At 49.4% G+C, this 24,916-nt stretch overlaps 1 protein-coding gene across 2 annotated transcripts in view; it reads left to right on the top strand.

Moving 5' to 3' along the window:
* Positions 1-281: 281 nt before the first annotated feature.
* POLR2A (RNA polymerase II subunit A) overlaps positions 282-24,916 on the top strand; it is a 26,068-nt gene continuing 1,433 nt past the window's right edge. The window contains exons 1-29 of one of the 2 annotated variants that reach the window (XM_046675035.1): positions 282-763; positions 10,771-10,903; positions 11,047-11,183; positions 11,277-11,450; positions 11,596-11,877; positions 12,218-12,379; positions 12,503-12,723; positions 12,910-13,042; positions 13,553-13,677; positions 13,776-13,986; positions 14,539-14,748; positions 14,834-15,002; positions 15,189-15,283; positions 15,441-15,644; positions 16,014-16,236; positions 16,725-16,908; positions 17,326-17,497; positions 17,591-17,696; positions 17,791-17,996; positions 20,543-20,767; positions 20,920-21,166; positions 21,510-21,610; positions 22,765-22,869; positions 22,964-23,146; positions 23,414-23,617; positions 23,834-24,020; positions 24,146-24,259; positions 24,432-24,581; positions 24,685-24,869. In XM_046675035.1, coding sequence (XP_046530991.1) covers positions 671-763; positions 10,771-10,903; positions 11,047-11,183; positions 11,277-11,450; positions 11,596-11,877; positions 12,218-12,379; positions 12,503-12,723; positions 12,910-13,042; positions 13,553-13,677; positions 13,776-13,986; positions 14,539-14,748; positions 14,834-15,002; positions 15,189-15,283; positions 15,441-15,644; positions 16,014-16,236; positions 16,725-16,908; positions 17,326-17,497; positions 17,591-17,696; positions 17,791-17,996; positions 20,543-20,767; positions 20,920-21,166; positions 21,510-21,610; positions 22,765-22,869; positions 22,964-23,146; positions 23,414-23,617; positions 23,834-24,020; positions 24,146-24,259; positions 24,432-24,581; positions 24,685-24,869 — 4,941 coding nt within the window. In that variant the 5' untranslated portion in view covers positions 282-670. Of the gene's footprint in view, positions 764-10,770; positions 10,904-11,046; positions 11,184-11,276; positions 11,451-11,595; positions 11,878-12,217; positions 12,380-12,502; positions 12,724-12,909; positions 13,043-13,552; positions 13,678-13,775; positions 13,987-14,538; positions 14,749-14,833; positions 15,003-15,188; positions 15,284-15,440; positions 15,645-16,013; positions 16,237-16,724; positions 16,909-17,325; positions 17,498-17,590; positions 17,697-17,790; positions 17,997-20,542; positions 20,768-20,919; positions 21,167-21,509; positions 21,611-22,764; positions 22,870-22,963; positions 23,147-23,413; positions 23,618-23,833; positions 24,021-24,145; positions 24,260-24,431; positions 24,582-24,684 lie in introns of both variants that reach the window. The other variant, XM_046675033.1, reaches the window with a different exon arrangement.

Here is a 24,916-nt window from a genome sequence, read left to right as displayed (position 1 = left end):
GGCCTGTATTTATCCTGGCTCCTTCAAACCTTAAATCTCAGTGCGAGAGGGAGCAGCGAGGGGAGGCGGCGGGATAAAAAATTCCCTTCCCCGTTGTCATTTCAAAAGGTCGCCCAACGAGGGAGCGGGGGAAGAGAGGATCAACGACTCGGGCGCGCGCCCCGTGCAGGCCGGCGTAGGCAGCCCCGTAGCGCAAGGGAGGGCGGGAAAGGAAGGGGCGGGGATGCAGGGGCGAATCTATAAAGGGCGTCATTCGGTCAGTTCTCTCCTCAGAAGCGCCGAGAGCGCGGCCGGGACGGTTGGAGAAGAAGGCGGCTCCCGGAAGGGGGAGAGACAAACTGCCGTAACCTCTGCCGTTCAGGAGCCCGGTTACTTATTTATTCGTTACCCTTTTTCTTCTTCTTCCCCTCAGGACCTTTTCCTTTCCCCCCTCTTTTTTTTTTCTTTTTGGGAGACGAAAAATCTCCGGAAAGGGGGAGGAGAGCTGCTTTCGCTCTTTTTCGTTTCCCCGCCTCCTTCCCTCCCCCACCTTTCCCTCCTCGGGCTTTTTCTTCCCCACTCGGGGAGGTCCTTCCCGGTGGCCGCCCCGACGGGGTCTGAGCACCTAGGCGGAGGCGGCGCAGGCTTTTTGTAGTGAGGTTTGCGCCTGCGCAGCGCGCCTGCCTCCGCGATGCACGGCGGCGGCCCCCCCTCCGGGGACAGCGCATGCCCGCTGCGCACCATCAAGAGAGTGCAGTTCGGAGTCCTCAGTCCGGATGAACTGGTAAGCGGCTCTGCCCTCCGGCTCCTCCTCCGTCCCGCGCCGCGGGAGGGGCGTGCCCGTGGCCGTGGCAACTTTGCGCTTCTTGCCGAAGAGTGACGGGCAGGGAGGGTGCGTTATCGGCGCCGAGACAGGACCGGGGTCCAGCCTCGCGTCCTCCCACAGTCAAATTTTGCCAGGAGATGAGCAGGCTGAGCTGAGCGCTGTGTCTCGGATGGGGGCCTGGTCGCAGGAGGGGCGGGTGAGGCGGGTGACTGGCTCCACACCTCAGAGTTGGCGACGTTAAAGGAGATCGGACGAATCCAAGGGGACCTTTGCAACTTTGGATAAGAGGCCAAGCACCAGATATTTTCCCTCCCCCTTCTACAGATATTAATTGAGCACCTGCTACGTGATAGACCAGACGCTGGGGATCCAGAGCTGGACAAGGACCTGCCTTCTGAGGGAAGGGGCGGGGGAGACAGACAGTAAATATATGAATAAGTGAATGAACAACATAATGTAGTTAATAGCAAGAGCCCTCAATAAAGTGAAACGGTGTAATGCGATGGACAGTCACTGAGGTGAGGCTTCGTTAGATGGGGTGGTGGTAGGGTCTGGGAAAGCCTGTCTGAGGAGGTGACATTACTTGAAAGATGAAAAGCATCTAGGCCATAGATTCTAGGGCAAGAGCTTTTCAGGCGGAGAAGCAGCAAGTGCAAAGGGCCTGAGGAAGGAAGGAACTTGGCATGTTCCTGGGGCTGAAAGAAGGGCACTGTGGCTGGGGGGGGGGGTTAGTAGCTAAGGAGAATCTTACCAAAATGGACTGAAGAAGCATGAGGTGAGGCAGGCCAGGTGGGATATTGTAAATCATGATAAGGAATAAAGAATAGAATATTCTATTTTCAATAGGAAGCCATTGAAGAATTATAAGCAGGAGAGTGACATCAAGTTTACATTAAAAAAAGGAAAACAGCCTACTGCTTTGGTTGCCCTGTGAAGATCTGATGGGGGGGGGGGGGCTAAGAATGGAAGCAGGAGAGACCAGGGAGGAGGGTAGGCCTAGGGGAGAGCCAGGGGTGACCTGGACTCCTTCCTTTGTGGAGCGAACTGGTTGAAGAGAATAGAGTTGGATGGCCATGTTTGTGGATGGAGACAGTCGCTGGCAGGGAAGGCTCAGCTGTGTGAAACTTGGGTCAGGAGTGAGAACTTGCTGAACTCACACCATACCACAGAATAAATTCCAAATGGAGTTAAGATTTAAACCTAAAAAACAAAACTGTAAAGCACTAGAAAACTATAGAAGGCTTTTGGGGGCTGATACCAGGGGCAGAACCCTTAATAGTAATGAGTTAATTGTAGGTAAATTTTATTGAGTCGCTATTATGTGATAGGCACTGAGCTAAGCATTTTAAACACAAGGAAGAGCAGGGCAGATTTCAATACTTAAAAATAAGAGCGCTTCTGTTTATCAGAGACACCAAGGACAGCTGAAAACAGATTGGGAAACCGTGCTTGCAATGTGATGGACAAGGTTAGATTTCTTAATATACAAAGAGCACTTACAAGTCGGTAAGAAAAGCACACATCTACTAGACAAACAGATGAAAGATCCAAATAGGCAGTTCACAGAAGTAGTACAAATGGCCAATAAAAAATATTCAGCTTGCTAACAAAAACGTGCTAATTAAATACAATTTTTCCCTTATCTGATTTTTCCCTGCTGGCAAAAATATTGGGAAATAGGCATGTTGTATGTTGTTGTAGGAGGATAAATTGGTATAACCTTTTTGGAAGACAGTCTGACCATTTTATCAGTCATTTGCTGTGCATATTCCTTGGGCCAGCATTACCACTTCTAAAAATTTAGCCTGAGATAAAAAACTCTTGGGGTCAGCCCGGTGGCACAGCGGTAAAGTGCACATGTTCTGCTTTGGCGACCAAGGTTCACTGGTTCGGATCCCGGGTGCGGACATGGCACCGCTTGGCAGTCCATGCTGTGGTAGGCATCCCACATATAAAGTAGAGGAAATGGGCATGGATGTTAACTCAGGGCCAGTCTTCCTTAGCAAAAAGAGGGGGATTGGTGGCAGATGTTAGTTCAGGGCTAATCTTCCTCAAAAAAATGAAAAACTTTAATTTCTTCTGTTGAAGTTGCCTGACCTCCACTCTTGCCTGGTTCAGCCAGCAAGCAACAGCTCCACCATTCATCCAGTTGCTCAGGCCAAAAACTTAAAAGCCATCTTTTTTTTTTTTTTAGCAATTCAGAAAACATTTATTAAGTGCCTGCTATTCACAATTTTTTGAATCCCTCCATCTGTCCTACATTCACTGCTCATTGCTAGGGCCAGGCACTGTGCTTGACCCCTGGAAATTGAGACACACTAAAATAGACAAGCTGGCAGGTGACGTGGATAAATAAACCCATTACAGTAAGTTTCCTGCCAGAGCCATGTTCAAAGTACAGTTACAACTTGGAGAAAAGTGTGTCAGCTGCTCCCAGGGATACTGGGCAGGTATCGTGGAAAAGATAAGCTCTAGCTGTTTGTTCGTTTTTCACGTATGGCATTTTAAAACATACACAAAAATATAGAGACTAGGACAGTGAATCTCCACATACCCTTAACCCTGCTTTAATGATTAGGAACTCATAGCCACTTTGATTCATCTTTACCCTCACCTGCTTCCCTCTATCCCTTCGTTTTTGTTTTTGTTTTGAGGAAGATTCGCCCTGAGCTAACATCTGCTGCCAAGCCTCCTCTTTTTGCTGAGGAAGACTGGCCCTGAGTTAACATCCGTGCCCATCTTCCTTTGCTTTATATGTGGGACGCCTACCACAGCATGGCCTGCCAAGCGGTGCCATGTCCACACCTGGGATCTGAACTGGCGAACCCCCAGCCGCTGAAGCGGAACGTGCGAGCTTAACCACTGTGCTACCGGGCTGGCACCCCCCTTCATTTTGTTTTGAAGCCAATCTTAGACATTTTTACCATGTCACCCATAAATACTGAGCTGTGTTTGAAGAAGGAACTGGAAATGTCTTGACCTTCCACTAGTTTATGCTTCTCCCCGTCTATTCTTCTGCCAGCAGCTCCAAAGCCTTGGCTGGTTCAGGGTAAAGACCAAAGACATTATTGGAGCCTTTGAGTTGGATGAAGGAAGACTGAGCTGATCCAGTGAAAACCCCATCCTGCCTTATCTGTAATGCTGCCTATGTTCTTCTGGTTCTTGGTCCTCATAAAATTGCTAACTCTTTAGAAGTTTATTAAGCACTTAATGTTTGTACAAAATGGTAGTTACATCCCACATTCCCATGTGCCCTTAGCAGTCTCCTGGGAGATCTCAGACAGCATGCGTCTTGCCCTGCAGGCCAAGGTGACTCGGAGTAGCTTCCTGTCAACCTTGATCTTTACTGGATTGGGAGCATGGTCACATCTGAACAGCTGGCCTCTCTGCCTTCCACCCCATCAGCATTTCCTCTCTCTCCATGGTCACACAGCTAGAGAGTGGAAGAGCCAAGGCCATGAGCTTAACCACAGAGTCCTAGCCTTCCCGCACACCCCTCCATTGCTGCAGCAATCCCTCAGCTGTGTGCGTCTGCCCGCTCTGCCTGGACGGGGACCACCTAAAAACCATCTTTGATTCCTCTCTTTCTCACAGCCTCCACTCAGGCTATCTGCCAGTGTCAGTTCTCCCTTTCAAAATATGTTGAATCCAGTCATTTATGACCATCTCCATCTCCATCACCCTGTTCCTCCCCACCGTCATCTTTCCTCTGGAGTTCTGCAGTAGTCCTAGGGCCCAGCTGCTCCTCCTGTGGGTTGTAGAGCAGCTAGAGAGAGCTTTTCATTATGTCTCTTCCCTGCATGGAGTCCCTTCCAAAGGTCCAAACTCCTTACTCTGACCTACGAGGTCCTGTCTTATCCGGCCCCTGCTTGCCTCTCCATCTATTACCAATGTCCTCTTTGCTCTTCTTTAGCCACAGTGCCCTACTCGATCTTCCAACACTGCAAGCTCCTTCCTGCCTCATGCACTTTATCATTCACTCTTCCTGCTGCTTAGAACAACAGTGCTTGGGGCTGTTCCTTTAAGTCAGTATGTTCTCTGCTCCAGTGTCGTGTCGTCAGGAGCGCTTCCCTGACCACCCTATGAAGTGGCATCCTCCTGCATTCTCTAAGCCTTGGTCTGGACTTGACTTCATAGCCTGTCACTATCTGAAAGGATTAGTTTTTGTTTACCTCAATAGAATGTAAATTGCATGAGAGACTGTATTCACCTCTTTTCCTTCAGCCTCTCAGCTAGTGCCTGGCACATATTAGGCATGTAATGAAAGTTGAATAAATGAGTGAATAAAATAATTGGGGAAGGATTTTTATTGCAACGTTGTTTGAAAATGATAGTTATAAATCACCTGAATATTTACTAGTGGTTACTTTTGGATAATCCAGTGTCCTGTCTTGTCTTAGAATAGAACAAGACCTTCCCCGAGGATTAAGTCAGCTGCGTCCAACTGCTGAGGCACCGCAGCAAACCGCAGGGGCCCGGGGAGAGGAGTTAAATTTTCAAGAGAAGCACAGCCACCGGGCAACGTTTGTCTGCTGCCCTGGGTAGTTCCCCTTTCAGCACTAGATGGCGCCAAAACCCTTTCCATGACGTCATGTCTTTGTGAAGCTGCGTTTTTAGCAGTTGCTAAATACTGCTAAAAATCAGTGTAGAGCCAGAAATAAGGGTGGTGCTGTCCAATCTGATTCCAAGATTTGAGAAGTTGTGCAGTGCCCAACAGGAGTCATAAGGAAGTGTGGTTATTTGGGAAATAAATAAAAATATTTTTATTTTAATATATTAAAATGGTTTTCTCAGTTTATATTATTATTTTTTCCAAATGGCTATTAAGTTGCTAGGACATAAATACTTACTAAGTTGTCAGGGTCTAGGTACTTAATAAGTGTGGACCTCTTCTGTCCTAGAGAGGACTGTGAAAGTTACTAAGACACTAAGGGTATTGGGTACTGGTAAAGTTTAGAAATCTGTGTAAATCAAAAAGTTACTGAACAGTATGCAGAATGAGGCCCAATTTATATAAAAATGGGAACATCATTGCATTTTTTGAAAAGTATCGAAGGCTGTTTCACAAAACTTTACAGGGGTCATCTCTGGGATGCGGAATTATGGGAGAGTTTGATTTTGCTCTGCATTGCTTGCGGTTTATACGGTGCTCCAGTATTTAGAGGGAATAACAGTTACACTATGGGTAGGAGGGTGGGTGAGTCATGGGCCTCTTGTGGAACAAGTAGTATTTAAAGGTAGAAGTCTTGCGTGGAGGGTGTGTATAAGGTACACAGGGCTCTGAGAATTGACTGCAAGGTAGAGCTGTTGTCTTTGCTGTTAGAAGATGGGTTTGGGGGCCAGCGTGGTGGCGCAGCGGTTAAGTTTGCACATTCCGCTTCGTTGGCCCGGGATTCGCTGGTTCGGATCCTGGGTGCGGACATGGCACCGCTTGGCACGCCGTGCTGTGGTAGGCGTCCCACGTATAAAGTAGAGAAAGATGGGCACAGATGTTAGCTCAGGGCCAGTCTTCCTCAGCAAAAAGAGGGGGATTGGCAGCAGATGTTAGGTCAGGACTAATCTTCCTCAAAAAACAACAACAACAAAAAAGAAGATGGGTTTGGATGTTGCCAAGTGAGGGTACAGAAGCAGGGACGATTGGTGCTAGGGCTTTATGTAAAGCTTGTACAAGTCAGGAGAAGTGGGTGTTTGATTACATTAGAAGGAGTTGACCCCTGTTCATTAAAAGCAACTGTCAGGGCCGGCCTGGTGGCGCAGCGGTTAAGTGCGCACGTTCCACTTCGGCGGCCCGGGGTTCACCGGGTGAGATCCCGGGTGCGGACATGGCACCGCTTGGCAAGCCATGCTGTGGTAGGCGTCCCACATATAAAGTAGAGGAAGTTGGGCACCGATGTTAGCTCAGGGCCAGTCTTCTTCAGCAAGAAGAGGAGGACTGGCAGCAGATGTTAACTCAGGGCTAATCTTCCTCAAAAAAAAAAAACCAACCAAACTGTCTACCGTGGAAAGCATTATTTATACCCCAACTTATTTCAACAAGGATTTAAAACAGTAATGTACTTTTAGGCAGTGTGGGTTACATTGTTGAATCAGAAGATTATCCTTGTCTTCAAATTACTTATAATCTAATGAGGGATTTCCCATACATTCAGCAAGTATTTACTGAGCCCCTTCCATGTGCTGTTTGCTTTGTTGGGGCTGAGGATATAAAGATCAGTGAAACATGATCCTTGGCCTCAAGGATTGCAGTCCACTGGGAGAGAGAAACGTGTAAACAAGAAATTAAAGTTGGACTGAGAACCTTGCTGGGGTGTGGACAAGTCTGTGAAGAGTTAGAGAAGACTTTACAGAGAGGTGACGCTGGAAGTGGGTCTTAAAGAATGAAAAAAAATTTACTGGAAAGGAGCATGTGAAGAAAAGCAATTTTGAGAAATCTATTGCAATCGGAGCATAACTGTCGGGGGACGATGAAATGGGGTAACAAATAAAGCTGTAAGCGTGGGTTGAAGCCAAGTTGTAAGGACCTTGTATATTTTGCTAAAGTGAGGAAAGAGTGGAAGTATTTTCTGAGAATTATGGCAGGTCTTTTGTTTTCTCACCTCAGGGGCATGCCCCTGGGACTGGCTGCCTCCTCAGGGGTCTAACCATTATCATGGATGTGGTGAGAACCAGTGTTTGGATGAAGGGTGGGGGCTAAAGTAGTTTGTATATAATCCAGAACATTCCAGGACAGCCCCTGGCCCAGTCTCAATGTCTGGAAGCAGAATTAGTCCTTAGAAGCTGGTTGGCTTGGTTCGCATGGACTTGGCAGAGAGGGAGCTGAAAAGTTTTGAGCGTGATTTCCCTTAGGCACCCCTCTGGTGACTCTGGCAGCCAGCTTTTTTGTGTTTGGTTGAAGGGGAGCAAACTCCTTTGTGTTTCTCGTAAGACATAATGCAGCTGATGGGCTTCCGGCTTTGTGAATTTGTGAACCAGGCCTGTCTGCCTGAGACTTCACCAGGTCATCTGAATGAGCATTGTGGGTATTCAAAACCTCCTCAGCCTTGCATCTGTAGACCATGTTGGTTTCTTACCAGCAGTGGCTGATCAGATCCATTATGAGGGGATTACCGGTTTGACTGGCAGGGGATAACCTCTTGTTTTTCCAAGTTCTTCAAGGGCACTTCCCTGCAGTGGAGGGTCCTAAGCAGTTTAGTTCAGTTTAACAAACATGTATTGTGAGCCGTGGGATCCAGGATGATAGAGAAATGCTGCCTGCCTCGAGAGATCCTTATAATCTGTGGGGAAGCCAGGCCCAAATAGGTCATTTCATTGCACATGAGATGTGCAGTGATAGAGGGCTTACGGAAGCACGGAGTAGGCATGCCAGTCTGCCTTAGGGAGGCTGTGGAAAGGCTTTCTGGAAGAAGCAGTGCCTGAGTCTTTAAATAGTAGTTTGTCTTGTGGGGAAGGGCATTCCAAGCAGAGATAACAGCATGTGCAAAGACGCAGAGGAGTACGCCACCCGTATATGCTGGGTGATAGGGAAACCATAGGGGACTCTGTTATTGTGGGAAAAGAAAGGAAGGCGGAAACGTCATAAAACCCTTTTGTAAGCTATCCTGCTGACTTTGGACATCATTCTGAGGATGAGAGGGTGTGAAGATTAGGTTTCCATCTTAGAAGGAACTCTGCGGTTGTACGGATGGATTGGAGAGAGACAGGCTGATGACCTGTGGAATGCTCTGATGTAGACCACAAAGGGAGGACCTAACCTAGGACAGTGATTGGAGGGATGGAGAAGAGGGGCAAGATTTGAGAAATATTCAGGAGGTAAAAATGACGAGTGCTTGGTGAATGATCGGATAATGATAGCTGTCGTTTATTGAACACCTATTGCATCCTGGGTTTGGGGGCTAATTGAGTCCTTAATGGTTACATAGTTATAAGTAATAGAGCCAGAATTCCGAACCAGCGGCCTCTGACTCCAGCCCCGTGACCTTTCAACCGCTTTATGCCTGAGGGAAGGAAGAGTAAGTGTTGTTTCTGACTTAAGTGCCACCATCTTAGATGAGGACTATAGGAAAAGCAAGAGATTTTTATAGAGAAGGGAGTTTGCTTTTAGACATTTTGAATTTGATTTATCAGTGGGATATCTGCAGGTGTTCAGAGGATCATTTACTAAGTGAACCGTCCAGGAGAAAGGTGAGGCCTGGAGGTAGAGATTTGGGTGTGATCAGTATATAGTGAAAATCATGGGACAGCATATAGGGTGCGATGAGAAGTGTGGATGAGCTAAAACCTTGGGGAGTAGCAGTGTTTAAGGAGCAGTCCAAGGCAGAGGAGCCTAGGAGGCAGACTGAGAAGCCGAAGCCAGGAGGTTGGAAGGGAGAGTCACCTTCAAGGAAGTGGCCTGTCTGCAGTGTGTCACAGGCCAACAAGCTAAGATGGGGACGGGTCTGTTGGATTTGGCAGAGTAGAGCTCACTGGTCCATCAAGAGTGGTTTCAGGGATGTGGTGGTGGCAGAAAAAGATGTACTATTTAGGAAGATACCTCTGTATACGTGCTCATAATCACTTCAGTTTGCACTTTGAACTCAGCTGTCGTCTGTTTGTCCAGCATGACGGAGTGGAAGGAATGCACAGCAAACCCTAGCTCTGCCTCTTTCTAATTGTATAACCTTGGGCCTCTCAGTTTTATAATCTGTAAAATGGTGACAGTGATGCATATTTTGTAATAAGTTAGTTGTGAAGATAAGAATGAATCAGCTAGCATTGCACTTGGCACCAAGAAGATGTCTCCTGGAGTTTAAATAATTATTTATGTGGCAGTATTGTCAAGTGGGATGACCATGTGTTTGGGAGCAGAGAGGGTTGGGTTTGACTTCTGCTGGCTCCTTGAGATTGAGGCCTTGGGCAAGTCACTCCACACAGCCTCAGGGTTCACATGTCTAAGAGATAGGAATTCATTCCTAGGAGGTTAGTGATGAGGATTAGAGAAACAAGGTGTGTAAGTAGTTTGGGGGCTGGCATAAAATTGACACTCAGATCGAAGCTTTTATTAAATTCATCTAAGTTCTTCCCTCTATAAGTTTAGTGGACCACAGCCTAAGTAATTTAAAAGTCCTTGGTTTTCAGTGTGTGACAACTAAAGTTTGCCTTAGCTAACCTCTAGCCCAGAGCAAAAACCTCTTCTCCAACTGATAGCTACTTCTGAGCTCTTCCGTCTCTCCCTTTCCTCCACTGACTTAGTCCCATTAAGTTCTGGCTCCACCTTTCTCAGCATTCTGGCCCTTCGCTCTGCCTGCATCTCATGAGGCGCCTGGGTTCACTTCTGCTCCAAATAATTTTCACCACCCTGCTGCTCCAGCACCCGTCTCTCCTAGGTGTCTGAACATGGACAGGTTCAGGCTGGCCAGGCCCTTAAGGAGGAGGAGGTGACAGGGATGGGGGCAAAGAGTGCCTAACTTCAGGAGCTGACGTTAGAGTTGGCAGAGCATGTCTTGGGGCAGGATACCTGGGCTGTCATGGCAGACGTGGTACTGAGAAGTTCCTGCCCACATACTCAGATTCTGGGCTTGATTTCAGCTTCGGGTAAGAAACAAGGCATTGATATTTCTGCCCCTTGAAACAACTTTTCTTTCTTTTTGTGGCTAAATCCTATGGATGTTAGTGACCTAGAATTCAACCCAGAGGGATGTCTGGGATTCGAATCCTAGAGATAGGCCATCTGTATGGAGCCCAGGGTCGACCACACTCTATTCTGAGCACCCCCCTCCCACTCAGACAGTGACTGGAGCAAACTTGTGACTTGTGATATTCAACTCTGACATTTCCAGAGGTATACACACTGACCCCCCCAATCCCTCACCCTAGGCTAAACCTGGTTAGTTCTTCTGTAAGTGGTTTAAGGTTCCTGGAGGCCTTAGTATAGGAAAACTGGAAACTAGGAATTCTATTTAATTGTTATTGGCGTTTTTTTCCCTCAGAAACGAATGTCTGTGACAGAGGGTGGTATCAAATACCCAGAGACGACTGAGGGAGGCCGCCCCAAGCTTGGGGGGCTGATGGATCCGAGGCAGGGGGTGATTGAGCGAACTGGCCGCTGCCAGACATGTGCAGGTGAGTACTGGGGGGCTGGCATGGAAACCTGGAGGGGAAGGAGAGGCTTGGGTCCTTAAAGAAAACCTGGCCTGAAGGTGGGCACCTGGAGACCTAATCTCTGAGGTGAGAGTGGAAGGAAAATGCAGTATGTGTTCTCACAGGAAACATGACAGAGTGTCCTGGCCACTTTGGCCACATTGAGCTGGCCAAACCTGTGTTTCATGTGGGCTTCCTGGTGAAGACCATGAAAGTTTTGCGCTGTGTCTGCTTCTTCTGCTCCAAATTGCTTGTGGACTCTGTGAGTAGGGGATGCGCCCTGGCCTCGGGGAGGGGATGCTTGGTGGGGGGCAGGGGAGCAGGCCAAACTGACCCTGCTTTGCCCTGCCCCTAGAATAACCCAAAGATCAAGGACATTCTGGCCAAGTCCAAGGGGCAGCCCAAGAAGCGGCTCACGCATGTCTATGACCTCTGCAAAGGCAAAAACATCTGCGAGGGTGGGGAGGAGATGGACAACAAGTTCGGCGTGGAGCAGCCTGAGGGCGATGAGGATTTGACCAAAGAAAAGGTAGCTGGGGCTGGCAGAGACTGCTGGGAGGCAGGGATCAGGAGGTGGTTCTAGAGGCCTGGAGAGAAGAGTGGGAGGGCTGGCGTGGTGTGGTCAGAGATGGCCTGACCTCTAGCCTCTCGTGACCCCCCTCTCTCCTTGGAAGGGCCATGGTGGCTGTGGGCGGTACCAGCCCAGGATCCGGCGCTCTGGCCTGGAGCTGTATGCAGAGTGGAAGCATGTCAACGAGGACTCTCAGGAGAAGAAAATCCTGCTGAGTCCTGAGCGAGTGCATGAGATCTTCAAACGCATCTCAGATGAGGAATGTTTTGTGCTGGGCATGGAGCCGCGCTATGCCCGGCCTGAGTGGATGATTGTCACCGTGCTACCTGTGCCCCCCCTCTCTGTGCGGCCTGCTGTTGTGATGCAGGGGTCTGCCCGCAACCAGGTTAGCGGCTTCAGGACCCTGCCTCTCAGCTGGATAGCTGGGGAGGGAGCTCTGTTGGTAGGGGTGAAGGTGTGCAGGAGCCAGTGGTGGAATGCAGTGTGCATGAGTGAATGGACACATCATCTGGGTCTGAAAATACCCTGCCGCTTGCTAGCTGTGAGGCCTTTAATGAGGCCCTTAACATGGTTAAAGGTCATGATGGTGCTTCTGTATCTATGAAATGAGGGACCAGACTTGTCTCCCAGAGTGGTGTGAGAATGAGAGAGATGCTGTGTGCTGTCACATGCATGCTGAGTGCTCAGTGATGGCTAGATTGTAATGATGCTGACTTCTACCTCAGGATGACCTGACTCACAAACTGGCGGACATTGTGAAGATCAACAATCAGCTTCGACGCAACGAACAGAATGGCGCAGCAGCCCATGTCATTGCAGAGGACGTGAAGCTCCTGCAGTTCCATGTAGCCACCATGGTGGACAATGAGCTGCCTGGCTTGCCCCGTGTGAGTCAGCACGCTCCCCACACCCTGTGGCTGAGTGGGGGGGCCAGCATGAAGCCTCTAAGCTCTGGAGAAGGGCCCAGTGCTGACTACTAGGGTGCCCCCCGACCCTGTGTTTCTTCACAGGCCATGCAGAAGTCTGGGCGTCCCCTCAAGTCCCTGAAGCAGCGGTTGAAGGGCAAGGAAGGCCGAGTGCGAGGGAACCTGATGGGCAAGCGAGTGGACTTCTCAGCCCGCACTGTCATCACCCCTGACCCCAACCTCTCCATTGACCAAGTTGGTGTGCCTCGCTCCATTGCTGCTAACATGACCTTTGCAGAGATTGTCACCCCCTTCAATATTGACAGGTGTGTCTCAGTTCAGAAGCCCTGCCTGGAGTGGCCAGGGGAGAGATGAGGAGAGTGGGCTTGGAGTAAGCAAGAGGGAACATTGAGGTTTAGAAGTTTGAGCTTCCACTTGGGGCTTTGGTGTGAGGGTGATGGCAAGGGCTTTTTGGGAAGCATTTTGTTCATTGTACCTCTTTTCTTTTCTAGACTTCAGGAACTAGTGCGCAGAGGGAACAGCCAGTACCCGGGGGCCAAGTACATCATCCGAGACAATGGCGATCGCATTGACCTGCGTTTCCACCCCAAGCCCAGTGACCTTCACCTACAGACTGGCTATAAGGCATGTAATAGACCAAGGCCTTTCTTACCTGAGCAGGAAGCTCTCTGGAGTGAGGGCTGGCTGGAGTGGGCCATCAGAGGCTGGCTGGTTCGTTAGGATCCAGGCTTATTGACTCTTTATAAAAGACTGCTGTTGTCCTAGGCTAGCTTGTAGCTGCCAACCACTGGAATTCTGGGTGGGGATCGCATATATCTAAGGGTAGCAAGAGGGACATATATGACAAGGAAGAGAGATCCAGGGAGGAAGAGAACAGAAGCTTTTGTGTTCAGAGTCTCTTTCGGTTTTCTCCCCCAATTGAGTTCCTTGAGGTGGAGGGTATTATGTCTTAACCATCTCTGATAACCTGATATCTAGCCTGGGCCTGGCTCAAAGTGGGTGGCTGATAAGTGTTTCAAGTGAAATAGCACCACACTGTCATCCATTTCCATGAACAAAGCATTTTAAGTCCATTGGCCTTTCGTTCTTAGCATACCCCTTTCACTGAGACTAATGTGCACTTCTCCTCCATAGGTGGAACGACACATGTGCGATGGGGACATTGTTATCTTCAACCGGCAGCCAACTCTGCACAAAATGTCCATGATGGGACATCGGGTCCGCATCCTCCCCTGGTCTACTTTTCGCTTGAATCTCAGGTCAGTCCCATTGTTCAGGGAAGCTGGCTGGGCCTGGGCTGCTCCTGAGGTTTCACTACAGTCGTCTTCCCAACTCTGACTTCTCTCTTCCACTGCAGTGTGACAACACCATACAATGCTGACTTTGATGGGGATGAGATGAACTTGCACCTGCCACAGTCTCTGGAGACTCGGGCGGAGATCCAGGAGCTTGCCATGGTGCCACGCATGATTGTCACTCCCCAGAGCAATCGCCCTGTCATGGGCATTGTGCAGGACACACTCACTGCAGTGCGCAAATTCACGAAGAGAGACGTCTTCCTGGAGCGGGTGTGTGGTACTAGAGAGGAAACCTGTCTGGTCAGGTGCAGCGCCCCCAGGGCAGCGAGGCGGAGGACGGAAGGAAGGGCTGTGATTTTTACCCTGACTTGCTCTGCACTGACCTGTATATGAGACTGTCTTTTCTATGAGGCGGAAGGAAGGGGTTAGGAAAGATCAGAGGCCAAAAAAGGTGCATGGCTGTAGCTCCCCATTTTAATTCCTTAAAATATCATGTAATTTCAGGTGTTGTGTGGAAAGTTAAAGGTGAAGGGAATAATAAGTACCACCCTGTTAAAATTTTTATCTATTTATTTTTACCTTTGCTTATTTCCTAATTATTAAAAGTAATTTGTACTTGTTAAAAAAAAACTAAACAATCAGAAGACTCACTATCACAATGAATTTTAATTTTTTATTAAAAGTTTGGAAAACACTTTTCCTGGCATCTCTTTGCCTCTAAAATCTGGCTTCCCCCCTTGGACATGGTGACCTTGCCTGACATTCCCAAGAGGTGAGGCCTGCAGTTCTGACTTTGTATCTTTCTTGCTCTTTATCTCACAGGGTGAAGTGATGAACCTCCTCATGTTCCTGTCCACGTGGGACGGGAAGGTCCCTCAGCCAGCCATCCTGAAGCCCCGGCCCCTGTGGACGGGCAAACAGATCTTCTCCCTCATCATACCAGGCCACATCAACTGCATCCGCACCCACAGCACCCATCCTGATGATGAGGACAGTGGCCCTTACAAGCACATCTCTCCTGGGGACACCAAAGTAGGGCTTAGCCTCTGGATGTGTGGGGACAAGATCTGGACATTGGAGCCGGAACAGGGGCCCTGAGTGGGTGCTTTGTCCACAGGTGGTGGTGGAGAATGGGGAGCTGATCATGGGCATCCTGTGTAAGAAGTCTTTGGGCACATCAGCCGGCTCCCTGGTCCACATCTCTTACCTGGAGATGGGTCATGACATCACTCGCCTCTTCTACTCCAACATTCAGACCGTCATCAACAACTGGCTCCTCATCGAGGGTGAGGATAAGGGCTCTACCAAGCCCTCTAGGAATCCTTTCTCTCCCGTTTCTTACTGCTCTTCTTCCATCCCTTTCTCTTTCCCACTTGGATTTGATGTCTCTCCATCAACTCTTGGCTATGCTTCCATTCCCTGTTTCTTGAATATCTAAAGAGGGTGTTGCTGATGCCTGTCCTTGTCTCTAGGTCATACCATTGGCATTGGGGACTCCATCGCAGATTCTAAGACTTACCAGGACATTCAGAATACTATTAAGAAGGCCAAGCAGGATGTAATAGAGGTGAGAGAGGAGGCTGGGCAAGGACTGAGTAAGAGGCTCTCAGGGACTTTGAACCTAACGTCAGCTCTAGCAAAGGGGGTGTCGGGGTTAGAGGGAAAGTGAGTAGTTACACAGATTGATGTTTCCTTGAGAATTCTGCCTCCTCCTTTGCACCCAGGTCATTGAGAAGGCTCATAACAATGAGCTGGAGCCCACCCCAGGGAACACTCTGCGGCAGACGTTTGAGAACCAGGTGAACCGCATTCTCAACGATGCCCGAGACAAGACTGGCTCCTCTGCCCAGAAATCCCTGTCTGAATACAACAACTTTAAGTCCATGGTTGTGTCCGGGGCTAAAGGTTCCAAGATCAATATCTCCCAGGTGAGGAGCCTTGTCTTTCCAGATATGGGGTCACACTGATGGTTGGGAGGAGGACGGAAGATGTGTGTTGTGGACAGGTTGGGGGATTTGTAGAAAAATACTGGCAACTCTTTTTTTTTTTTCCTGAGGAAGATTTGCCCTGAGCTAACATCCATGCTAGGAACAATCTTCCTCTGTTTTTTAGTATGTGGGCCTCCAGCACAGCATGGCCACTAACAGCAGTGTAGGCTTGGGCCTGGGAACCAAACCCAGGCTGCTGAAGCAGAGCACACTGAACTTAACCTTCAGGCCACTGGGGATGGCCCTGGGAACTCTTTATTTTTAAGGCAAAAGGGGAGATAGATGCACCCCACCGTTTTTGTTTCCCAGGTCATTGCTGTCGTCGGGCAGCAGAACGTGGAGGGCAAGCGGATCCCATTTGGATTCAAGCACCGGACTCTGCCTCACTTCATCAAGGATGACTATGGGCCTGAGAGCCGTGGCTTTGTGGAGAACTCCTACCTGGCTGGCCTCACCCCCACCGAGTTCTTTTTCCATGCTATGGGGGGTCGTGAGGGGCTCATCGACACAGCTGTCAAGACTGCTGAGACTGGTGAGGCTTTCAGATCGGGGGCCCTTCCATGGGCTGGTACCAGGGAGTAGCACAGGCTGAGAATCCCCTGGTGGGTGGGGAGTGGCAGTTCTCAGGCTAAAGGCTTCTATTCCTGGTGATGTAACTTGGGCCTTTATGGAAAGAATAGAGACAAAAGTTAGGCAGATGCCAACGGCAGAAATGCCCTTGTTCTGATTGCCCTATAGCGTTCCATGCTGCTGGGAGAGAGGCTCAGGGTCTCTGCTCCTGACCTGACACCTGGTGGGTGATTCCTCCCAGCCTTTACTGAGCCCTGGCTCCATCTGCTGGTGGGCGTGGCTTTCACTGAGAGACCTTGGGGTTGAGGGGGCTCCCAGCTGGCTCATCTGAGGATCATGTAGGTTAAGGATCCAGAGTGGCCAGCATGGCTTGTCCTAAGATAGGAAGGGCTCTTTGGGCTTTGTCAACCTCTTCTTTCCTTGGGTCCCACAAGTGATTACCTCCCCCAGGATACATCCAGCGGCGGCTCATCAAGTCCATGGAGTCGGTGATGGTGAAGTATGATGCGACCGTGCGGAACTCCATCAACCAGGTGGTGCAGCTGCGCTATGGCGAGGATGGCCTGGCGGGCGAGAGCGTTGAGTTCCAGAACCTGGCTACCCTCAAGCCTTCCAACAAGGCTTTTGAGAAGAAGTGAGGAAAGGGCAGGCGGGTGGTTCTTACTCCCTGGGGCTCAGGGAGTGTTGTAGGATTCCCTTCCCCACACACAGAGCCTGGAATGTCTCCTTCAGTGGACCTTACCTTTTAAAGCCCTTTCGCCACCCCTCTGAAAGCAACTACGTGATGGGAGAGGGTGGGTCCAGAGCCGAGTTAAGACCCATCCCTGCTTTGTCCCTGGTGATAGTGCAAAGCAGGCCCAGAGGGGCTGGAGCAAGCTCAGGTCCCATTGGCAGCTCTCAAACCTTGATCTTATATTTCCATGCCCAGGATTCTTGCCTCCAAAGCCCTGTTCCTGTAGGTTGCGCACCTTTGGGAGCCTCACAGTGCCCCTTGTGGGCATCAGGCCCCAGGGCCCACCTGCCCCTTGACTCCACTCCCTGCCACCTGTAGGTTCCGCTTTGATTATACCAATGAGAGGGCTCTGCGGCGCACTCTGCAGGAGGATCTGGTGAAGGACGTGCTGAGCAATGCACACATTCAGAACGAGCTGGAGCGAGAATTTGAGCGGATGCGGGAGGATCGAGAAGTGCTCAGGGTCATCTTCCCAACTGGCGACAGCAAGGTGTGTGTGGGCAGGAAGGGCTGGGTTGGAGAAGTACTGCCGCTGCATGGCTCTCCCTATTCATGATCTTCCTTCCCGTCCCTCCTGCCTTAGGTTGTCCTGCCATGTAACCTACTGCGCATGATCTGGAATGCTCAGAAAATCTTCCACATCAACCCTCGCCTTCCCTCCGACCTGCACCCCATCAAGGTGGTAGAGGGTGAGTTCCTGCTTCAGGACCTCTGTGCCAGGCTGGGGACAGGAGTTAGCTGGGCTCTGTTCTATAATCTCTTCACCCCTCATCTGGCCCCCAGGAGTCAAGGAATTGAGCAAGAAGCTGGTGATCGTGAATGGGGATGACCCGCTGAGCCGGCAGGCTCAGGAGAACGCCACACTTCTCTTCAATATCCACCTGCGATCCACACTGTGCTCCCGCCGGATGGCTGAGGAGTTTCGGCTCAGTGGAGAGGCCTTCGACTGGCTGCTCGGTGAGATCGAGTCCAAGTTCAACCAAGCCATTGTGAGTATTGTTCTCCTCACCTCAGCTTTGTTTATCTCCTTTGACCTATTGACTTCTCTGGGCTCCAAGAACAGCCCACTTCTGCCCACAATCACCTAATAATAGTTCTCATTTGTTGAGAGACTGTTGTGTACCAAGTCCTGTGTTGGGGACTTTATACCTTTACACTTTAGCAGTATTAAGACGACACTAGTTGGGGGTGTGAGGGTTAGTCCCATGTAGCAAAGATTAAAACTGAGCCTTGGAGAGGTGGTGTGTATATATCATACTGTGTTGTATGATACATATAGGAAATAATTGGCATGGCTGGGATGTGAAATGGGAATGTTGGCCTTTATTTTCTTAAAATGCCTGCTGTGTGCAGAATTCTCATTTAGGTGGAGGTAGGGAATTTGAGAGAGTAAGCAGGAAAGGGATTCATTGATATTGGAATATACTATCACTGTGTTTACAGGATAATGGAAGGAAAGAAACATAATTACTAGCATGCCTCTGAGTCCATTTGATGTAAATCCAGTTTTATAAATTAAATAATTAAAATGAATTAGGGAATACTACAAACATGGGTGAAAGAAATTAAAGAAGACTTAAATGGAAAGACGTGTGTGTTCATGGATTAGAGGACTTAATATTGTTAAATGGCAGTAATCCCCAGAGAGAGCCACAGATTCAGCACAATCTGTCAAATTCCAGCTGCCATTTTTGCAGAAATTTATAAGCTGATCTTAAGATTCATATGGAAATACAAAGGACACAGAAGAGCCAAAACAATCTTGAGAAAGAACAAAGTTGAAAGACGCCCACTTCCTGATTTTCAAACTTACTACAGAGCTACAGTAATCAAGATTGTGGACTACTGACATAAAGATACGTATATAGATTAATGGAATAGAATTGAGTCTAGGAATAAACCCTCACATTTACACTTACTTCCTTTTTGATAAGGGTGCCAAGGGATTTAAATGGGGAAAGAATAGTCATTTCAACAAATGGTGCTGCACCAACTGGATATCCACATGTAAAAGAATGAATTTGGATCCCTACCGCACACCCTATACACAAATTATCTCAAAAAACATCAAAGAGCTAAATACAAGTGCTAAAACTCTGTAAAACTCTTAGAAGAAAACACAGGGGTAAATCTTTACAACCTCAGGTTTGCCAGTGGATTCTTAGGTATGACACCAAAAGCATGAGCAGTGGCAACAAAAATTGGACTTCAAATTGGACTTCATCAAAATTTAAAACTTGTATTGGGGCTGGCCCTGTGGCCAAGTGGTTAAGTTCGCACGCTCCTCTTCAGCAGTCCAGGGTTTCATTGGTTCAGATCCTGGGCGTGGACCTAGCACCACTCATCAGGCCATGCTGAGGTGGCGTCCCACATAGCACAACCAGAAGGACCTATAACTAGAATATACAACTGTACTGGGGGACTTTGGAGAAAAAAATGTAAAACTTTTATGATTTAGAGGACACCACGAAAGTAAAAAGACAGCACACAGAATGGGAGGAAATATTTGCAAGTCACGTATCTGATAAGGGCTATTCATAAAGGATATGTAAAGGATTATTATAAGTCAACAATAAAAAGAAAAAATGTCAAAGGATTTGAATGGATGTTTTCCCCCAAAGAAGTATATAAACCACAAGTAAACACATGAGAAGGTGCTCAACATCATTAGTTATCAGGGAAATGCAAATCAAACCACAGCGAGATACCACTTTATGCCCACTTAGGATGGCTAAAAAAAGATTTGACAGCTATTGGTGGGGATGTGGAGAAACTGGAACTTGAACACACTGATGGTGGGAACGGTACAGCTGCTTCGGAAAACAGTCTGGCAGTTCCTCAAAAGGTTAAACCTAGAGTTACCACGTGACCTAGCAACTCCACGCCTGCGAGTATTCCCAGGAGAATTGAAAGTGTGTGTCCACATAAAACCCTTTATGCGTGTAGCATTGTTAGAACAGCCAAGCAGTGGAAACAACCTAAATGTTCACCCATTCATGGATGGATAAACAAAATTGATGTATCCATACAAGGGAGTGTTATTGAGTGATAAAAAGGAAGGAGCTATCAAGTCATAAAAAGACAGCAATGAACCTTAAATACATATTACTAAGTGAAAGAAACCAGTCTGAAAAGGCCACGTACTGTATGATTCCAATTAAAAGATGAAATTCTATGGTATATGATTATATCAATTAAAATAATGCATTGGAGAGCTTCCCATTTAGAAGACTTGTAAAATGAATATCTACCCTGTAACTGTAGCTTAGTTTTAGGAATCTGGACTTTGGGTCGTATGTACCTTTTTCTGAGTGTGCAGCACATCAGGTGCTGAATGGCGTTTGTAAATTGAAGCGCTGTCTGAGGAAGGGGATGATCAAATAAGACTGATTTTTTTGTCTCCCTGTCCTTTCCAAATGCCTCTGCCCCACGTCCCTTCAGAGTAGAGGGTGGTCCCAGCCCTGTTGCAGCTCACTCTGCCTCACCAGAAGGGAGGAGTTTGCTGCTTCTGACGCCAGCTGTCCTTCCTCTGTAGGCCCATCCTGGGGAAATGGTGGGAGCTCTGGCTGCACAGTCCCTTGGAGAACCTGCCACCCAGATGACCTTGAACACTTTCCACTACGCTGGTGTGTCTGCCAAGAATGTGACACTGGGTGTGCCCAGACTTAAGGAGCTCATCAACATTTCCAAGAAGCCAAAGACCCCCTCACTTACTGTCTTCCTGCTGGGCCAGTCTGCTCGAGATGCTGAGAGAGCCAAGGTAGGGGTTAGGGAGATGGGCTTCCTGGCGGGAGGAAAAGGAGGGGAACTCTTTCCCTTGAATAAAGGGTTTGGAATTCCCTCTACAGGAGGGTTTGAAGAGGCCTTTGGAGCCACCCATAGGCCTATGTCATGAATCACTCTTCTTCCCAGGACATTCTGTGCCGCCTGGAACATACAACATTGAGGAAGGTGACTGCCAACACAGCTATCTACTATGACCCCAACCCCCAGAGCACGGTGGTGGCAGAGGATCAGGAATGGGTGAATGTCTACTATGAGATGCCTGACTTTGACGTGGCCCGAATCTCCCCCTGGCTTTTGCGGGTGGAGCTGGACCGGAAGCACATGACTGACCGGAAGCTGACCATGGAGCAGATTGCTGAAAAGATCAATGCTGGTAAGGTTGGGAGGGCAGGCCCAGCTCAGGAGTCCTGCCTGAGCTCCCACTCTGTCATGTCACTGCACTCCAGTCCCAAACAAGCCACCCACCCTCACCACCTTCTGTGCGCCAATTCTGCTCCTCCAGTGCATCTCCTCTCCAGGATCACTGCTCCCTAGTCTTCAGTATCTCCAGCTCCCCTCTGCATTTCCTTTTCCTTCTCAGTGTTTCCCTTCCCTCTTTCTATGTGAAAGAGGGGAAGCCAAATGAGAAGCCTGTGTGGGGAGAGCTGCAGGTGCACAGTGACTAGGAGGCAAGTCCTGTAGATGCCATCTTTCTCATGGCTCCTTCTCTCCACCAGGTTTTGGCGATGACTTGAATTGCATCTTTAATGATGATAACGCAGAGAAGTTGGTGCTCCGTATCCGCATCATGAACAGTGATGAAAACAAGATGCAAGAGGTAAATGGGACCCAAGAGGAAATCGATATGTTAAACATAGAAAATTGTTAGATCATGTTCATGACTAAAGAAGTTAAAATGAAAGCTACATTGAGGTGCCAGTCACACCACCTCATGTAGGAATGGAGAATGGTGGTTAGCAATGATTTTCAAAACTATTAGCAGCAAAAATCTTTGAAATCTGAAGTAGCAGCCACATAGATAAAACAGATGGCATTGAAGTGGGGGGACCCCATAGCCATATCACTTGGCTCTCCCACCAGGCTCCCATGAGGGTCAGGGGCAGGTTGGACAGTAGGAATTGCTGTGTCCTAGGGAAAGTGATGTGACAGCAGGTGTAACAAGACCCAAGAAAATGTTTGACAAGTGACTTCACTCTTGGGCATGGCTCCTAAAAAATTGCTCAGCAGATGTGGGTGCCTGGTGCTTTAATAATAATAATTCAGAACTTACTAACTGTTGAACTGTCAAGAGACTAGATAAGGAAATTGTGATGTGCCATGATGGGATACAGTATGGCTCCGTTAAACCAGATTCCTTGTCAAGGCAATAGCAGCCTGGCAACCACTCTGAGCGCCAGAGCGTGAGTGGAAACTGCTGGACGCCTTGCTGCAGCCCTTCAAGTGCGCACAGACACAAGTGGGAATTGATAGGATGGTGGGATGTAGCTGCCTTTTCTTAGGCTTCTTTTATTTTTAAATTTTTGTAAAGCTTTTTTATTTTTATTTTATTTTTTAAAGATTGGCACCTGAGCTAACAACCGTTGCCAATCTTTTTTTTTTTTTCCTCCCCAAAGCCCCCCAGTACATAATTGTATATTCAGGTTGTGAGTGCCACTGGTTGTGCTATGTGGGATGCCACCTCAGCATGGCCTGATGAGCAGTGCCATGTCCATGCCCAGGATCCAAACCAGTGAAACCCTGGGCTGCTGAAGCAGAGCACTCGAACTTAACCACTTGGCCACCAGGCCTGCCCCTCTTAGGCGTCTTTTAGTATGATCATACAAACATGATCAAAAGTAATCTCAATGGAACAGAAGAGGGCGGAGTCTGGGGCCTAACTTGGCTCTTAGGTCCTTGAGGAGGCTGTGGTTTGAGGTGAGCCTGGGAAAAGACCGGAGGATTCCAGGACTGCTGACCTCACTCTTGTTGCAGGAGGAAGAGGTAGTGGACAAGATGGATGACGACGTTTTCCTGCGCTGCATCGAGTCCAACATGCTGACAGATATGACCCTGCAGGGTATCGAGCAGATCAGCAAGGTCAGCCATTCCCTCCCCCATAGCCTTTGCCCCTCCCACTTCTTTCCTTCCCACCTTCCTCCGCCCAACCTGAGCTTATTCTGCCCTCCTCCAGGTATACATGCACTTGCCGCAAACAGACAACAAGAAGAAGATCATTATCACAGAGGACGGGGAGTTCAAGGCCCTGCAGGAGTGGATCCTGGAGACAGATGGTGTGAGCTTGATGCGGGTGCTCAGTGAGAAGGACGTGGACCCCGTGCGCACCACATCCAACGACATTGTGGAGATCTTCACGGTGAGCCCTTCAGAGGCCTGCTGCCCAGCTGTCTTTCCTGGGTCTCTCTGGCTATAGGCCTCTCTCCCTGGTTGCATTTCTTGCTCTCCACTCACAGGATTTCCTTGGTCAGATTTTTTTATGCCTGAATCTACTTTTGATCTTGGACTTCACAGACTCCTTGGGCTCCACACTCCTCGGGAGCGCTGTGGATCTTAGTGGGAGTAGGAGCCAGGAGGAGAGCAGAGTGACTCAGTCTTGACCCTTCACCCCCAACTCTCATGCTAGGTGCTGGGCATAGAAGCCGTGCGGAAGGCCCTGGAGCGGGAGCTGTATCATGTCATCTCCTTTGATGGTTCCTACGTCAATTACCGGCACTTGGCTCTCTTGTGTGATACCATGACCTGTCGCGGCCACTTGATGGCCATCACGCGACATGGAGTCAACCGCCAGGATACTGGACCTCTCATGAAATGCTCCTTTGAAGAAACGGTAATGGCAGAACTTCTGACCAGGGTGGAAGAAGAGAGAAGGGAAGGAGGGAGTGCCATGGGAAGAAGGGCATCCACCAGAGTGAATGCACGGCGGGCACTCAGGCACTGGAGCTGTTCCTCCCTCTTTTGAGCGAGCGGGCTGTCACAGTGGGAACAGCCCTGGGGCGCTGTGTGGAGGGTCTAATGGGGCCTGCCCCCTCTTCCTGTGGTTCAGGTGGATGTGCTTATGGAAGCAGCCGCACACGGAGAGAGCGACCCCATGAAGGGGGTGTCCGAGAATATCATGCTGGGCCAGCTGGCTCCAGCTGGCACTGGCTGTTTTGACCTCCTGCTCGATGCAGAGAAGTGCAAGTATGGCATGGAGATCCCCACCAATATCCCCGGCTTGGGGGCTGCCGGACGTGAGTATGAGGTCCTCAGCTGCTTGGAACCTGGCTGGGCCTGCCAGGGGGAGGCAGGCCGTGGATGGGAGGGTGGCCCCTCCCTAGGTGCTGTTCCTGATATGTCACTCTGTGCCTCTTTGCAGCCACTGGCATGTTCTTCGGCTCAGCACCCAGTCCCATGGGAGGAATTTCTCCAGCCATGACACCCTGGAATGTGGGTGCCACCCCAGCCTATGGCGCCTGGTCCCCCAGTGTTGGTGAGTGACCCAGCCCAGAAAGAGAGCAGCTCAGAGGGTGGGTGAGCTGGGCTTGTGGAGAGTCAGCACATTGGGACACTGGAGGCCTTGGAGCTCTGTGGAGAATGTCGGCTGAGAGGGGTTGCTTGGGCTCCAGCTCTGGTTTTAACTTAACCTTTCTCGCACTTCATAGGGAGTGGAATGACTCCAGGAGCAGCCGGCTTCTCTCCCAGTGCTGCTTCTGATGCCAGTGGCTTCAGCCCGGGTTACTCCCCTGCCTGGTCTCCCACACCAGGCTCGCCGGGCTCCCCAGGCCCCTCAAGCCCGTACATCCCCTCACCGGGTGAGTCATCCCTGTCTGTCAGGGCCAAGTTGTTTTCTCCCTGATCTTTCTTTGTGGGCAAGTTTCTCCCATTGTTAAACTCCTTTCGGCTTCTTTTCCACAGGTGGTGCCATGTCTCCCAGCTACTCGCCCACGTCACCTGCCTACGAGCCCCGCTCCCCTGGGGGCTACACGCCCCAGAGTCCCTCTTACTCCCCTACTTCACCCTCCTACTCGCCTACCTCTCCATCCTATTCTCCAACCAGTCCCAACTACAGTCCGACCTCTCCCAGCTACTCCCCGACCTCTCCCAGCTACTCCCCGACCTCTCCCAGCTACTCCCCGACCTCTCCCAG

This window comes from Equus quagga, chromosome 11, assembly GCF_021613505.1.
Source record: "Equus quagga isolate Etosha38 chromosome 11, UCLA_HA_Equagga_1.0, whole genome shotgun sequence".
NCBI lineage: Eukaryota > Metazoa > Chordata > Mammalia > Perissodactyla > Equidae > Equus > Equus quagga.
Note: the sequence above shows the minus strand (reverse complement) of the source record. Positions and strands in the feature narration are given on the sequence as shown.